The sequence below is a fragment of the Sander lucioperca genome, chromosome 12 (genome assembly GCF_008315115.2).
Source record: "Sander lucioperca isolate FBNREF2018 chromosome 12, SLUC_FBN_1.2, whole genome shotgun sequence".
Lineage (NCBI taxonomy): Eukaryota > Metazoa > Chordata > Actinopteri > Perciformes > Percidae > Sander > Sander lucioperca.
In genome coordinates, this window is record NC_050184.1 from 10,124,234 (window position 1) to 10,141,000 (window position 16,767).

The 16,767-nt window shown below is 40.0% G+C and overlaps 1 protein-coding gene across 2 annotated transcripts; it reads right to left on the reverse strand.

Annotated features, from left to right (window-relative positions):
• Positions 1-956: 956 nt before the first annotated feature.
• Positions 957-16,717, reverse strand: impdh2 (IMP (inosine 5'-monophosphate) dehydrogenase 2). Of its 2 annotated transcripts, XR_004899044.1 has the most exons (15): positions 16,265-16,717; positions 12,346-12,394; positions 11,189-11,290; positions 10,989-11,063; positions 10,300-10,506; positions 9,406-9,493; positions 9,059-9,258; positions 8,515-8,605; positions 8,229-8,324; positions 4,340-4,483; positions 3,810-3,954; positions 2,885-3,028; positions 1,677-1,760; positions 1,281-1,418; positions 957-1,246 (listed from the first exon to the last, which is right to left on the reverse strand). XR_004899044.1 is itself a non-coding variant. In XM_031286516.2 (14 exons), exons 1-14 carry the CDS (start codon positions 16,360-16,362, stop codon positions 1,397-1,399), a joined length of 1,545 nt encoding a protein of 514 aa, XP_031142376.1. In that variant the 5' UTR covers positions 16,363-16,717; the 3' UTR covers positions 957-1,396. The 2 variants fall into 2 exon arrangements, 1 of the variants encoding a protein (XP_031142376.1); XM_031286516.2 differs by having other exon boundaries at positions 957-1,418.
• Between the last annotated feature and the right edge of the window lie 50 nt (positions 16,718-16,767).

The window sequence follows — 16,767 nt, forward strand, 5'->3', positions numbered from 1 at the left end:
CTATGACTTTTTTCGATATACTAGGATTTTTTTTAATATTATATACTAGGACTTTTTTAACACTTTTTTCGACATACTTTACTATGACTTTTTTAGACATACCATACGATGACTCTTTAATGGCTTTTATTTTTGTATTACTGTTTTAACATTAGTTCTTTGACGGCACACTGGCTCAGTAGTTGGCACGGCTGGCAGCCAGCAAGTAGTAACTGCAGACTCAGATCCAGGTTCAATACCCAGTCCAGGCTCGCCCTTTTCACAATGTTTTTCTTGACATACCATACTATGACTTTTTTGACATTCTATACTGTACTGTTTTCAATATAAATTCTTGGGTGGCACACTGGCTCAGTGGTTAGCACTGCTACCAAGAGGGAACTGGCAAGTAGTCATTGCAGACTCTGACCCAGGTTTGATTTTTTCGACATACCATCCTATGACTTTTTGATATACTATACTATGATTTTAATCTAACAAGTAGTATGCAAAGTATCTGAAATGGTCTCCACATTGATGATCTACAAGTATTCTGTTAGTGATCAAAAACAGAATGTATAACACTTTTTATTACACTATTCTGCATAATGAGTATGCTTATTACTTTTAATACTTTTAGAACAATTTGCTTCTGTACTTTCACTTAACATTTGGAATTCAGGACTTCTACCTGTATGTAGTATTTCTACTTTTACTTAAGTAAAGGATCAGATGAACAGAAACTAGATCTCTTGTTGGTGAGTTTCTCAGAGACCACAAGCTGCAGCACGTCTTCTTGGGATGTGCTTCTCCTCTGCAGGTAATGAGAATCCAGCACTTGATTCAGTTGATAAATTGTCTTCATGTTGTATTATCAACACTGTAGAATTCTAAAACAGTAAATGTTATTCAAATGTCTCATACTAGATATACACAAATCTAAAAAATAAAATAAAAACTCAGACTACAGCAGCTCATGGAAAAACACATAAGCTTTATTATTGGACAACTTTTTTTTTCCTTAAAATGGACACACCAGACATTTATTTTAATCACAACATGAAAAGGCATTGGAGGACTCAATCACACGTGCACTGATTGATAAATGCTTGGTTCCCCTCCTTCACACACAAACACACGCAGCTACACTAGTTCCCCTCCTGCACACACAAACACACGCAGCTACACTAAACACAGACAATGCATAGATGACACTGGCAGGAAGACTTGATGAATCATTGGAAGAGTAGAGTGGGTGAGAGATTGTATGTATTATTATGTGTATGTGTGTATGTGTGTGTGTGTGTGTGTGTGTGTGTGTGTGGAGAATACATTTAAGAGGATCTGGCATGTAGTGTTTGCATAATGTGTCAGTTGGAAGGATTCTCCATCTGCAGGCTGAACGGCTGGATTCTTTTTAAAATAGACGTTTCTCATAACTGTGGGAGAAAGAGGAGGAGTCAGTCAGCGAGGAAAAGATTACACAGTGATCCATGATGCTCCCTGAGGTTTCCTGTTAAGACAGACTGGAGGCGCTAAAGAGGAAGTTTAACTGAAAGTTTGTGTGGTTGGAGCGAGACATGAAACTTTTTAAGATGATGGAATATGAAACGGAACAAAACAACAAAGTTGTATCTACTTAGTTGAGTGGATCTGTGCTAAGAAAAGCCAGTTTGTGTTGCATTGTGTACGTGTACCTGTGCAGGCTGTGGACTCCACCCTCCATTTGGGCTGACGTTGTTCTCTTTTCAAATTTCAGATCTCCAGAGTACATCATGGCTCTGCCAGACGGAAAGAAATTCCATTACACACACCAGACATCAAGGGGAAGAAATACAATACAAGCACTAGGAAAAGAATATAGCGCGACACAAACGCTGGGCAAGTACTAAGGCTAAAGCTGTGTCCCAAATCTATACTACATACTAATTATATACAGTATGTACTTAATATTAATCGTCATAGTTTACTGTTTTAGCAGTAAGTATACAGAAAAATCCTTGTACACGGTTTTAAATTAATTAATAATGAACTTGTAATGACATGTTATATATTATTATATACATATTATATTATGAATTTTTAAATTACATGGCATTCTATACTATAACTTTTATCCCATTTTATGATATACTATACCATGATGTTTTTATGACATTTATGGTTTACTGTAAAATGACTTTTAATGACTTATGGCATACTATGACAAAATAGCCCTTTTGGCTTGTGTCCTTTATATTGCTCAATGTCAAGTATACTAACAGTATATTGAAACATACTCAGTGGCCACTTTAATAGGTACACCTGTAATATCCAATGAATTCCAATACAACTGTTCTCTACTAAGTCTACATTTATGTTAGTTAAATATGTATTATCATTTGGGATCAAAGTTATTGGTGGTGTTGTTCTGGACTGTATTATATTCAGAGGTGTTTCCAATATTCTCCCCCTCGTGTAAGTAGATAGGAAGGACAAAATATTAGCAATACTGCTCAAAATAATGAAGTCCCATACAGCTTTAACATTAACTACGACCTCAATAATAAACATTAACAACAATGTAACCAAAAAGTGAACATTATAAACTTCATTAAAAGTAGAATTTATGGCTGTTGTATATTGTACAGGTGTACTAATAAGTGGACACTGAGTGCATGTTAACCATTTTTCTGACACTAGTTATTAGTCCACGGTATCATGAAGGTTGTAGAACAATTAAATACTTCATTACCTTAGAATTCCCCACTTTTCTGAAGAAGGTCTTGCATCACAGAGAAAAATCCACTTATATATTTTACTATTCTGTGTGCACACATTTCCATAACGATTATTCTTTCTTCTGTGACCTTTGAGGGCTCAATCAAAGGCAGTTTTACATAATCTGTCTGCTGTATGTTTTTACCTGAGTTGTGTGAGGCTCTTGGATCCGATGTCCTGACAGGAGTGCTGAATGCCAGCCAGGAGGTAGGGAACAAACTTGTGGATGGAGCCTTTGTCCTGCACCGCTCCAGAAACACCCTGAGCAACTTTAATCTTATCGCACTCACTGTGAGGGGAGAGGAAGAAGAAAAGGAGTGAGTGATATGATGGTGTTAGTGGCATAGAAGGAGTACACACAGGGGTGGCAGTAGCTCAGTCTGTGGGGACTTGGCTTGGGAACCGGAGGGCCACCGGTTCAAGTCCCCGTATTGACCGATTATATGGAGTGGTAGCTGGATAGTTCGCCTCTCGGCGAAAATTTTGAATTTAAAAGGGATCAATAAAGTGTTTTTTCTTCTTCACTTATGAAGCTCCCGTCTCTCACTGACATTTAAAGCAGACGATCTTGTACAACCTGTGTACTGCCACCTTGTGGCTAAACATCCATAGTAAGGTGAATAACTTAGTTTGTCTTTTGAATACTCTCTACCTTTTGAGAGTGTTGTGACATTTACTTTACAACCAAAATAAAGATTTAAGTATTATTGGGTAAAATGTCAGCCGCTCTGTCCTTTTCTAGTAGGCTCATCATTCTTCACCACAAGGGAGTAATGTCTCGTGTTCTGAAAACCACTGAAAATCGAATGAGGAAGAAGTGTTGTCATCTGGGAAAAACTGGCAAAGAATTGTCTAGATTAGAATGACATTGTGGTGAGACAAGGCTATACTGTGTACAAGGGAACAGTGTGCATTCATTGAGTTCTCTTTTGGGGTAAGGGTTAGACCATTGCTTTGTTATGATTCAACCTGCAGATATACAGTCACTACTAACGTTAGCCAACTACAGTATTAAACTCTTATCAACTTGAACGATACAGTCTGTTAGCCAAGTTTGACTGTTTCTGTACCTGAAGTATCTGGTCTGGGAGCCAAGGTTTTTGTCCATGGCATCCAGGGAGCCCATGCCGCGGTATTTCTTCAGCCTGATGCCGTCTGAGAAGAAATATTCACCAGGAGCTTCACTGGTGGCAGCCAGCAGAGAGCCCATCATCACTAGAGAGAGATTAGTAAGTAGAAGTTAAGTTTGAAGAAATGAATGGTGACTACTGAATGGCTTAAATGAAGTGAAAGTGGGGAAAAGGCTGGTGTTTTTGCTTCTTTTTCCCCCACCGTAAATCCCGTTTCACACCAAGGGCAGTAAACACCACAATCAAATCAAAAAATTCAGTTTATAATCCTCTCTGTAACATGAATTTAAAAAAAACTACAAAACAAAAACATGTTGGATGTTCCACAGCAAAAAAAAAACTAATATTTAATATTTACTAAATCTGCAATAAAATAGTTCAGTAGTAGTTATTTCAATGTGGTGCATATCTCATCCATCATCTAAATATTTGAATTATAAACTCTTGCACTCTGACCCATCTATCCATACCTGTGGATGCTCCCAGTGCCAGGGCTTTGGCAATGTGCCCGACAGTCTGGATGCCACCATCGGCGATGACCGGCACGCCAAAACGCCTGGCGTATTCCGATACCTTATAGACAGCTGTCGCCTGGGGTCTGCCGCACGCCAGCACTGAAGGGAAGAAAAAGAGAAGGATTAAAGGATGTGAGAAAATGAGTATATCTGTTTGAATTTAGTCATCGTATCAATTATTTTCTTCTTTTATTTCTTCGAGAGAGATATATATATATATATATATATATATATATATATATATATATATATATATATATATATATATATATATATATATATATATATATATATATATATACACACACACTTGAACGATACAGTCTGTTAGCCAAATTCGACAGACAGACAGACAGACAGACAGACAGACAGGAGCTTTGGAACCAGGAATCCTCAGTCGGCTGATACTGATAATTTGATAAACTGGACATCAAAAAAACTTCCCAATTGAGCTCAGAGAGTTCAACTGAGTTTTCATAGGCATGCACGGTGGAAACTCCCAGTGGTCCAAGTGATGTTATAAAAAAAAAAAAAAACATCTCACACACAGTGAATGAGCAGACAGGCTTTCTGTTGTCATGTTAAAGATAAGTGAGAATGAGGAAGTTAAATTTGTCACATCAGCAGACAAATGCCACACTCTAAATCCATCTCTCAAAATATATCCTTCCTCCATCAACCAGAACTACATTTCAATTACATCTCTAAGATTTCAACCAATAATCTTTCTCACCATTAAGTGCGGTTTAATGGTGTTCAAATACCACCAAAGAGAAACATCCCAATTCCTTTTTACCGGAAGAGTTGTTTTGCTTCCTGGGAACTCAGGGCTGCATGGTACTTACCAAACTAGTAGTCTTAATTATCCTGCTGTGTATTGATGGTTGAAGCAATGAAATGTTGCAAAGGACTCTTTGTACAGACTATCGGGATCTTTAAAGTTATAATCACCATTGGGTACTGGTGGCTGTCTGCTAAGCCGCTTTCCGACCGGAGGGATTTTTGCAGTTCCCAGAACATAAAATTCCTAGAACCTTTTTTTTCTAGTGTTCCGACTGGACCAATTTGGGGAGTTTTAAGTTCCTCTGGCTGCAGTTCCTGTAACTCTTTCAGCTCCTACTTCAGGGCTGGCTCTTTTCGCTGTTCCCTTTTCAGCATAGGAACCTAGGTCAACGAGGGTCAGGTTTCCGGTACAGACAGACCAACAACGATTCAATTTTAACAATTTTCGCCATCTTATTCATCACTTTCAATTCACTTCTGACAACGTTTGAGGCGAGTTTAGATTTCGAATATAGGCAGCCTTGCGAAAATGGATGCAGAATTGACAATTTGCTTCAAAGTTTTCGGAGTTGAGAAGCTCCATGAAGTGAGGCGACAGCCAGCAAGCGCCTGCCGGGGCCGCTAGCTCGTCGCTTAGCCAGTTATGCTCAGAGACCCCGCTGTAAGCTGGAGGTCTCTCAGACTGCTCTCGTAAATAAGAGGCTTTTATTTCGCCGTTGACGGTTCGTTTGTTTAAATATCACAACACATGTCCATCATAAGATTAACGGGAACCTGTGGTTAACGGTCTTTTCGGAGTTAAACTCCACCTTGCCGGCCGTCACACGCACGCACGCACCACTCCACGCAGCTGAAGAGACTTGGTCTAATCCTGGCTTCTAAATTATAATTTAGAACATTGCTGTTAGAGGTGAGAGTGCTGCTATGTGTTATTATATACACACATAACACACACACACACACACACACACACACACACACACACACACACACACACACTTTCTCAGCCCCAATGCTGCTCAGACTACACATAGCAGGTGAGCGCTAATACGTCCTGCCATGCTACAATTCAAAAGTATGTCACTTTAGGTGCAACATTCAGTTGGCAGCACTATCAGACTTTGAATATACTATGTTGACTATTAGAAAGTAAGTCACGGAATATGGCACAAACAACTGAACAAAGATACATATCTCATCAAGGCCGCCTCGGTGATGATTCATTATAAAGCAAAGGTGCCGGCTGAAATATAACCTGTCTGGTCCCACCCAATTCAGCAGCTTCACCACCTCGGCTAGACAGAGACACCCTGTGGCTGCCTGCTGCATTACTCGTTTGAATGCCATATGTTAGGAATGGGTGTTAGAAATGGATGAGAGCTGTGATCTTTAACTGAGACAATGGTGAAAGGGTCAATAAATCACAATCCTGTCACAGAGGCAGCATACGAAGCGTTTGGCCTTAAACCAGCCACCATCTGACCAATGGTATCCATAGGCAACCAAAGGACACAAATGGATAGTGTCGCAATCTGATGACATCATCAAGACCAGAGACTAAAATGTCAGTAAAGTGGGTGAAGGAAGAGCAACATTCACCCAAGATGATGGGCAGATTAGTGAGGACACAGGAACAAGCAAAACCCCAAAACACCTAAGGCCAGCTCTCAAAACAAACGAAAAACCTACGACAACTACCTCCAATACTTCTACTGATGCAAAGCTGTTAACCAATCAGTGCAGCAGGCTGTGAAGTGAGAAGGGTCGGGCACACTGTGATAGTAAAACAAATTGGAGCCCGGTCGAAGACCAAAGGGGACGGGGAAAACTTACTGGAGTATCCTGTAACTGTGGGAGCTGGACACGGACACCACACACCATACAAACATCAGAGTGGGATGTAGGGGAAAGAATTTAAGAGGGAGAAAGCAGAGAGAAAGAAGGGGAGGAGGCAGGTAGGAAGACAACAAGATGAAGATGACAGACAAAAATGAAGAAAACCATAAGCAAAAGAAAATGAAATACAAATACTGATTTGAGAAGAATCTTAAGATAAGATGAAGAGAGACAACACAGAGACAACAAAAAGCACAGAAACAATATCTACTGTAAATGTATAACTATGCCACAGAAATGTATCCCAATGACAACTTAGATTTAAAATCCAAACTTAGTTGTAACAACCCTACTGCACAATTTCACCAACTACAGTTTATATTTCCAGGTGATCATAGTACCTGACATGACTTGGTTGAGAGAAATGTCAGACTAGACCCCGACCAATCATAGCTCACGCACTTTAACAACCTGTATGACTTGCAAAGGAGGCAGGAGGTGCCAGAGACAGACTCCCGGGGTCAGAAATGTCAATACACACTGCCAAAGACTATACAAAAGAAGACTAAATAATTCTAATATGCTTGTTTTTCCATCTAAGCCTCCTGAGGAGTCTTGGACACACACTTGGTTGTCTTCCAACTAGACACACTACACAGACAACTAAACTGTTAACAACAAAACTATTATTTTCATGCCACGTTATCAAGCAAACCGGACATTTAGTATCCTGCGTTCTACTGCCAAACCAAAGTCAATCAAATTGTTCAACAAAAAGACAAACTACACATAATTTCACTTTGACTGGCAAATTCATTGACCACATTAGCCTTTTGGGCAGTGGTGGCCTAAAGGTTAAAGAAGCCAGCCTGGGACTGGGAGGTCACCGATTCAATCCCCAGACCGGCAGGATAAAAATCTGGGTGGGGAAAGTGAAAGAGCAGTGCTTGTCCCTCCCTCATTACCACCACTGAGGCCCTTTTAACCCCAACCGCTCCAGTGGAGCTGCTCGATGGCCAGCTCATCAGACTGTGGTTGTACTGGGCAGCTTCCATGTGAATGTGACAGGTCGTCGTTGCAAATGAGAAATTGTTCTCAATCGACTCACCCGGATAAATAAAGGTTAAATAAATTAGAGGCTCCAGAATGGCTGATGGCTGCATTGTGGGTGGGAGCATTTAGCGAGGTAGATGGGGTGTGTTGCGTTTGCCGGTCAGTCACTCACCTTCCTGTGTGATGCAGATGGAGCCGCTGCCCATCCCCACTCTAAGTCCGTCCACTCCTGCGTCTATCAGGTTCTTAGCCTGAGCTGCAGTCACCACTGCAGTGGAGAGGGGGAGACAGAGAGGCTGTTAGAGCTGGACAATGACAACGCTCTTTCAATGTGTGCATCTCTAACTGGAAGAAACATGACCACTTGGGATGGGTAGCTGGGATCAATTGGAAATATATATTTTTTGGTTATTAGGTTAAAAAAAAAAAAAAAAAAAAAAAAAAAAAAGAGTAGTTACCATTGCCTCCGATGACCTGTAGGCTTGGATGCTTTTCTTTGATATATTTGATCATGTTGATCTGGAAGATCGAGTTGCCCTGAGATGAGTCCTGGAGGTACCGATGGAACACATGACATTGTCATTTACAGAGCATCATTACTTTGAATTCGTACACTTCACAGCTTTTAGACAGCCTAAATCACAGCCTAAAGTCAAATGAAGTTCATCCAGAGCAAATCAACCGCACATTATAAAATGCGCTCCCACAGTTGAGAGATCAAGGTTTTCATCCCACATCTGTATCTTCATCAACAAGATCGCCTCTGCCGTCTGCTTCATAGATTTTGTCTGTCGTGCACTCGAGTACCACAGTAAACCCAGTTAACCCATTACAAATGTGTGAAAGACCTGACTTCCAGTCTGTTCTCCACCAACAGTGCCAGTACCAATTCCTCAGTAATAAAGCTCTCTAATCTGCACCACAAAATCAGAAAGTAGAAAAGGGCCCACTATGGAAAACAAGAGACTCCACCTCTAAAACCTGTACTGAACTCCTCCTTACCAGTACGACTACATCCACCCCGCTCTGCACCAACAGGTCCAGTCGGTACTTGTCATCGTTGTGGGTGCCGATGGCGGCGCCACACAGCAGCTGTTTGCGCGAGTCTTTGGAGGCCAGAGGGAAGTCTCTGTTCTTCTTCAGGTCTGTGCGGGCGATGATGGACACCAGGGAGCCCTCTTCATTCACTATAGGCAGCTTACCTGCAGTAGGGAATCCGAGAGGTTAGACGTGTACAGATGTTCACACCTGGATGCAAGTTAATCCGTTTTATGTCATATTTTTTCAGTGGAATGATCACGTAAAAAAATCATGCAAATCATGAATAATACATTTAATGTCCTCCTCACCTTTCTTACTCCTCTGGAGGATTTCATTGGCTTCTTTCAGCGTCACTCCAGCAGGGGCGACCACGAGATCCTCTTGCTTCGTCATCACCTGTCAACGCGGTGACACGCACAACATAAATAAAAGGAAGCATCAACACTCAATGCAGATGTTTCAGAGAATGTAGAAACTTTTTGTATTTCTAGGGGTAGTAAAATGTAACACTAACATTGAAAAACAAATATATCTAAAACAAAACAAACAAACATCTGTACAGGACCCTGGACCCGATGATATCAACAAATCAAAATGAAAATAGTGAATGCCCGTTATTTCTCACAGCCCGAGATGGTATTAATTAAGCTTGTTTTAGACGACCATATGTCCTAAATTTGAAAAAAAAAAAATAATAATTCAGTTTACTATCATATATGACCAAAAGAAAAGCATAAAATCAGTTTTGTTAACATTTGAGAAGCTGAAAGCAGAAAATCTGTTTTGTATTTTTTGGTTGAAAAATGACTAAAACAATTAACTACTTATCAAAATAGGTTCAGATTAATTTTCTAGCACATTCTTACATACTTAGAACTACTTGATTATTCGACTAATCGTTGCAGTTCTTAACTGAATTATTTGAAATTGAGCCTGGCTAATATGACCTACTGCATGCATTTAAGCTATTCAAAATACTTTCCAGGGAAGTTTGCAAAATGTGATGTTACTCAGCAGTAAAACATCCCTGTATCAGTCTCAAAGATTCGGTATGGATCAGGCTCCAACTGAAATTCATAGCTATTGAATAAGTCTACGGATTTCCATTAGAATATCAATATGAATCATAAAATCGTGATTCATTAATTCCAAACACATCCAACACCGTAGCACTTTGAGTTGCTAATGACTAATGCACCCACCTCGCTCAGTGGCAGGTTGTGGTCCTCCTCCTTCAGGAAGTCGATGTCTCTGGAAGAGATGATGCCCACCAGCTTGCCGCCCATTTTGCCGTCGTCTGTGATGGGGATTCCACAGAAGCCGTGGCGAGCCTTGGCCTGGAAGACGTCCCGAACGCGGTCGTTGGGGCTCATCACCACAGGGTCTGTGATGAAGCCCTGCTCATAACGCTGGAGTGGGGGGGGGGGGGGGGGGGGGGGAGAAAAAGGAGGGGTGTGGAAGAATAAAGAGGGGCAGGAGAACGATGGTGTAAAACAAAAAGGGAAGTGGATTGAAGAGCCAGCATGGGAAAGAAGGGGAGAGTAACGGCCGGGGGAAAGGGTGTAAGGGATTCAATAAGGAGGGTTGGATAAAGAATATGTGAGCGTTTCACTGCCGACACTCGAGAGCAGAGGAGCAAGGGATGCAGGGAAATAACACACTTTTACAGCTTTCAAACTGAGAGCAGCAAATCAAAATAGAGAAAGACAAAGAGAAGCTAACGTTAGATGACAGAAAAAGATAAACCTCGAAACGACGAAGAGAAAAGGAAAGAAAATGATCACGTAAGAGCAAAAAGAGACAAGATGAGCAAAAGAACAAAATTAAAGAACGGGAAAAGAGATGGAGTGTAATGAGAAAATAAAACCGTACAGACAGTCGTCATCACTACCTTGACTTTGCGAACTTCATTGGCCTGGAACTCTGGAGTGCAGTTGTGGTGGATGAAGCCGATGCCACCCGTTAGCTGGGAGGAGACAATACATCAGGTGTGTGTGAGAGTGAGCGTGGCAGTGCGCTAACACGATAGCAGCAGGAACAATAAACAATCTGATAATCCAAGGAAACCGTGCGTCTGTGTGTCATACTTACTGCCATAGCGATGGCCATGTTGGCCTCTGAGACCGTGTCCATGGGAGAGGAGACAAAGGGAGTTTTCATGGTGATTTGTTTGGTGAGCGCTGAGGTCAGGTCCTGGACAAAAGACATCAGGAGGATATTAGGCACACAGGGACTCTTGAGAAACTACACCATGGATCTGTTACAGCAGATGAATCATCAACATCTCAAAGGCTGGAAACTGTTTAAGATTTTTACTTTGGAATACTATATGTATAATAGTTAGGCTTAAAGGTCCAGTGTGTAACGTGTTTAGTTGTTCATTGTTCATTATCAAAATCTGTGTTGCCCGTTCACAAACTTGTCCTTTTTCATGAATATTTACCACCACCATCAATCACCACTTCCAAGTATTCCTTTTGGCTTGAAATTTTACATTTGCATTCGCATGAACTGGGGTAGACGCTCCATATTCATGCGTCATCTTGAAATACATTAGCCGGTAAGGGACATACAGGACATACTGCTCCGCTTTTTGCGTTTTCGCTGTCACATGATAAACTCACAGATGCTGCTAATGCTGCTAATGGGTATCGTAGCTTCCCGGCCCCGGCAAGTTTGAAGAAGGAAACATGGAGGACCACACGTATTCAAAATCCAAATTTCAGGAACAGGAGTCTTCTTCTTCGCCCAGAAAAAGAAAAAGGATATTGAAAAGAGCAAGAGACCGGCTTTTTGAAGCATGAAGGCTACCGTAGCTGTAATACGTACTTTGAACTGCGTGGTGCGAGAGAGTTGATTGCGATATATGATCTCAACGCTAGATGGGAGAAATTCCTACACACTGGACCTTTAAGGCCTTTTTTCTATTGTGCTTGATATTGGTAAAGTTTTTTCACTTTATGACTCTTGTCTTCTTGTGCTACTGTTACACAACATTTAAGAATTTACCATTATCCCATAAATGTCGCAGTGGGAGGCCATGATTTAGTGCTCTGACTTGTGGACGCATTGTGAGTCTATTTCAGGGAATATTTGTGATGGGAGGCACACAGCTGATAATCCTTACTCTCGCCTCATGTACTCCCATCCCGGACATCATGCCACATTCAGATTAGTTTAATACCACAACAGCAGCATTAAATCGGATTTCATGTGTTGGTAAATATTTTTCCTTCATCACAACTCACCACTTGGTCTGATGTGAAGTCGATGTAGCCCGGCAGAATCAGGAAGTCACTGAAGGAGAGACGAGAAAGATGAGGTTAGAGCAACTCCTTACGAGACCTGTCCATCCTAACAGCTTTAAACCTGTCTCAGCCAATCAAACATGAAAGATTTCATTCATAATCTGGAACTTCACATTCCAAAACTGAGAACTAAAATCTTAAGAGACACACTGAACGGTTTCCGTTTGACTGATGGGGCTTCACTGTACAGTTAAGAGATTGTAAACAAATAAAATGTGATGAGTAGACATGCACACATTCTAGTTCTAGTTCAGAAATAGAAAACCAAGAAGGTATTCAAGGAAAATGTGACTTAACTTCTCCAAACAGGACATGCATTTCTTTCTTGGGAATCTTCAGAAGGTGTCATGTTACAGTACGTGTGTGTGTGTGTGTGTGTGTGAGAAATGTTTTGCAAAGAACTTCTTAAATGCAAGGCATGTCGATCCATGTGGAGATGAGACCAAAAAGAGACAGGGCAGCGGGTTCTAGCATGTGACATGAGTGACTGTCAGCCATTTAACTAACTATACTTTAATAAACAAACGTCTTTGCTTTACAATGTTTGATTAATGTGTGGATTTTTTAGTGTGGATTTCTTTTCTTTTTTTTAAGAGATGGTCCGATACCATTTTTTGCTTCCCGATACCGATTCTGATACCTGAACTTGCGTATTGGCCGATACCGAGTACCGATCCGATACCAGTGTGTCATATATTTTATTATGTTTTAACAACGCTATACTACTATCCCTGTATGGATGTGATATCTTTGTTGTCGGTCTGGCTCAGGTTAAACTCTTTGTGAAACATGAACAAACACAAACAATGAACGCCACAGAACTTTCTTTTATTATCCAGTTTGACAGTCAGTTATAACGGAAAAAGAACATAAATAAACTACTTTAACGTAGATTTTCTTTAGGGCTTTATTACGTGGTATCGGATCGGTGCATAAACTCCAGTACTTCCCGATACTGGTATCGGAACATCTCTACTTTTTTTTAGACTCTGTAAAGGGTCTGTGAGTGTTCTAAAAAAGCGCTATATAAATAATTTTTTTTTAGCAATGAGTAAAAGCAATGAGTAACCATCTTAAACTGACACACCACCACTTAACTTCTGCCCTAGTACGGTCAGTGCCTCACTGGCTGCTGACTCTTATGTATCCAACACTGCCAGCTACATATTCACTAACTTAATGGACCATACACACTCTCACATACTAGGGCTTGCAACATATCATATTATTCAGCAAATTATTTTCTCGATTAATCGAATGGTCTAGCAAATAGAAAATAGTTAAAAATGTCCATCCCAGTTTCTCAAGGTCCAAGGTGATGTCTTGTTTTGTCAGTCCAAAACCCAAAGATATCCAGTTTAATATGATATAAAACAGAGAAAAGCAGGAAATCTCCATATTTGAGAGGCTGAAAACAGCATAGCCTGCCATTTTTACATTAAGAATTACTTTAGTGATTAATCAATCACAATAGTTGCAAATAATTTTTCTGTTGGTCGACCAATCGATTAGTCTACCAATCGTTGCAGCTCTATCGCATACCCATACATTTAATACTAAAGCTTATACTGTACATATATAGACCTATAGAGTATTTATACCACTGTCTACATTGTACATACTGGATCTATAGTGTATAGAGCACACATATTCATATCATACCTCCAGTTGCTTTCTGTATGTTTACTATAAGCACAATTTGTACTTGCACTTTCTGCACTATACCTGCGCTGCTTACTATGTTCTACTGTATCTCTTAGATTATTCATACCACTGTTAATACTGTATATATGTAGTGTATTCACACACTTACTGTTTATTCCACATTCTATTAAATTCTATATTTTTTCCCTTTAAATTCTGTACATTACGCTGCACTTTACTGCTTTTTTGCACTTCTCAATCAATCAATCTTTATTTATATAGCACCTTTCAAACTAAATGCAATTCAATGTGCTGAACAGTGATTAAAAAACAGACAAGAAAAAGGAATAATAAGCAGAAGAAACATATATAAATGATTTAGAGACCAATGCACACTAAGATAAATAAAAAAAATTAATCAAACATACTTAAAAAAACAATGAAATGTTTAAAACAATATCAATCATAATAAAATAAAAATAAAAAAGTAACCTGCTTTTCTTTCCCCATTTCACATCATTTTAATTCTTCAAAATACTTTTTGGATGTTGGTTAGACTAAATATGTAAATGTGAAGCCGTCCTGTTGAAGGTCTGGTAGATTTCCGTCTTGAACTGAAACACCACCACTTAACTTTTGCCCTAGAATGGTCAGTGCCTCACTGGCTGCCGGCTCTTACGTATCCAACACAGGCAGCTACATATTCACTAACTTAATGGACCATACAAAAAATGAAGACAATAACTGTCATACTATATGTGTATGTGTGTGTGTGTGTGTGTGTGTGTGTGTGTGTGTGTATGTATCTATCAATGGTCTATAAAATGTCAGAAAACAGTGAAAAATGTGGCAATCACGTTGTAGAACTGGTAGATATATCAATATATTGATGTCAAAAATATAATCTAGGATTTTGGACATGAAAAGGTGACAGCATCTAGTTAGTACATGGCACTACTATGTTTGCTTTGTTGTATAGAGGACTACCAAGCAGATGCTTTAAATATAGCAGGGTCCACACAGGCCAGCATTACAACACAGGACTGTGTAGGCCAGGACCTAAATTTGGAACCAGTGTGTGTACAGAAGGAATGTGTCCCCGCGTGCTGTAATTTACACTACACAAGTGTTGTGGTTTTTTTGTTTTGTTTTTTAAAAAAAAACTTTTTTAAGACAGCTGGACTTATCAGCAATCATTGTTGGCTAGCAGTGTGGAGTTTAAAAGGTGAAAACAATGAACTGTCTGAAGGTAAAGTTCAAAGCTGTCATAAAACTTCACTGATGGCCAAAACTGCCAACTGTGATCAAAGGATGTCCTTATAACCAAACTAGACAGTGGGTTAGCAATGTAGCTTCTGTTTCATATTATAAAGAAAATAAGATTTTTTTTTTCTCCCCACAGTTTCATATTACAAATTGCATATTTGGGATTTTTCATATAATTAATTGGACTTTCAAATTTAAACCACCACCTTGGGCTCTGGTGACTTCTTAAGTAAATTAGTGATTTACTTTGGACATTTCCACCCATTTTAAACATTAAGTTCAGTTTACTTGCTACAAGTATTAACTTATTCAATGTGTGATTACAGTTATATTAATAATAACAATAACAATAATAATAATAATATTATACGTGTAGTTTAGTGTCCCAAATTATTTTCCAAAAACTGAGTGTCCCAAATGATGAGGGTCTTATTTGAGACAGGTTGCCCTAACCCTAACCCTAACACCTGTTAAACCTGTTAAAGGTTTAGCAGGTTCATAATTAAGGACATTGTATGGGGAATTTGGGAAACTAAACTGCACGTATACCAATAATAATAATAATAATAATAATGTCTTCTCTGGCTCTGACGGAGCTTTCTAATGTTTAATAAGTCTTAATGTGATGACAAATGCTATTGCTTGCATTATGGGACATGTTACATCCAGTGTTTTTGTGGAGCTTGATTCTATCCATTTAAAATGGTTGTAAATGTTTCTTTTAGCCATTAACAGATCGATTAATAACAGATCGATTCACTAATAACTAAACTGTCACCGGCTGTCCCCAAATAACGGCTTGCTTTGGTAACACCAGATCCAGTTGCTGGACAACTGAGAAACACTCTGCATCAGTAAGTGAAAAACACATCAAAGGCAGGGGGCTAGTTAGCACACAAAGCTACGTTACATTACAAAACTAGACATTGGTTCAGCGTGGTGTCTTTACTTGTAAGTGAGCCCGTCTCCTCCGTTGAACAGCTGCTGTCCCGACAGCCCATCATCGGGGATGTAACCGGTCTGCCCGCTGATCAGGTAGTCCGCCATGACGTCCAAATAAGCCCTAGTCAGTCCTTCAGTTTAAACTAGTAAGAAATTAATTTAACAAGCTTCTGCGGATACACAAACAGACAACACACAGGCCCGGGAACAGAGACCCAGAACTTTCTTCTTTCGCCCCGTGTGCTGCTATCCACCCGTCGTCCTGCTCCGTGCGCCTCTGAGCAGCCAGGAATAGTTCTGTCAGGACTCTCTGTTAACGGCCGGGAACTGAACAAAAAATGTCGGTATGAAAGCTTATGTATGCCTTATCAGGCCTCTATGCCAATCAAAGCTGCTCTTCCTACAGTTCCTCAGACGAGACACGTGCATTATTCCCGTCTGACAGCGTTTCCGAGCCTGACGTCACGTCCGGCCGACCCCCCCCAATTTTTTTTTATCATTACAGAGAGA

Coding starts and splice junctions, on each gene's coding strand:
- impdh2 (XM_031286516.2), bottom strand. CDS start 16,362: ATGGCGGACTACCTGATCAGCGGGCAGACCGGTTACATCCCCGATGAT. Junction 3,955..4,339: donor GGCACTGGGAGCATCCACAG/GTATGGATAGAT, acceptor ATCTCTCTCTAG/TGATGATGGGCTCTCTGCTG. Junction 1,419..1,676: donor GGAGTCCACAGCCTGCACAG/GTACACGTACAC, acceptor TTTCTCCCACAG/TTATGAGAAACGTCTATTTT.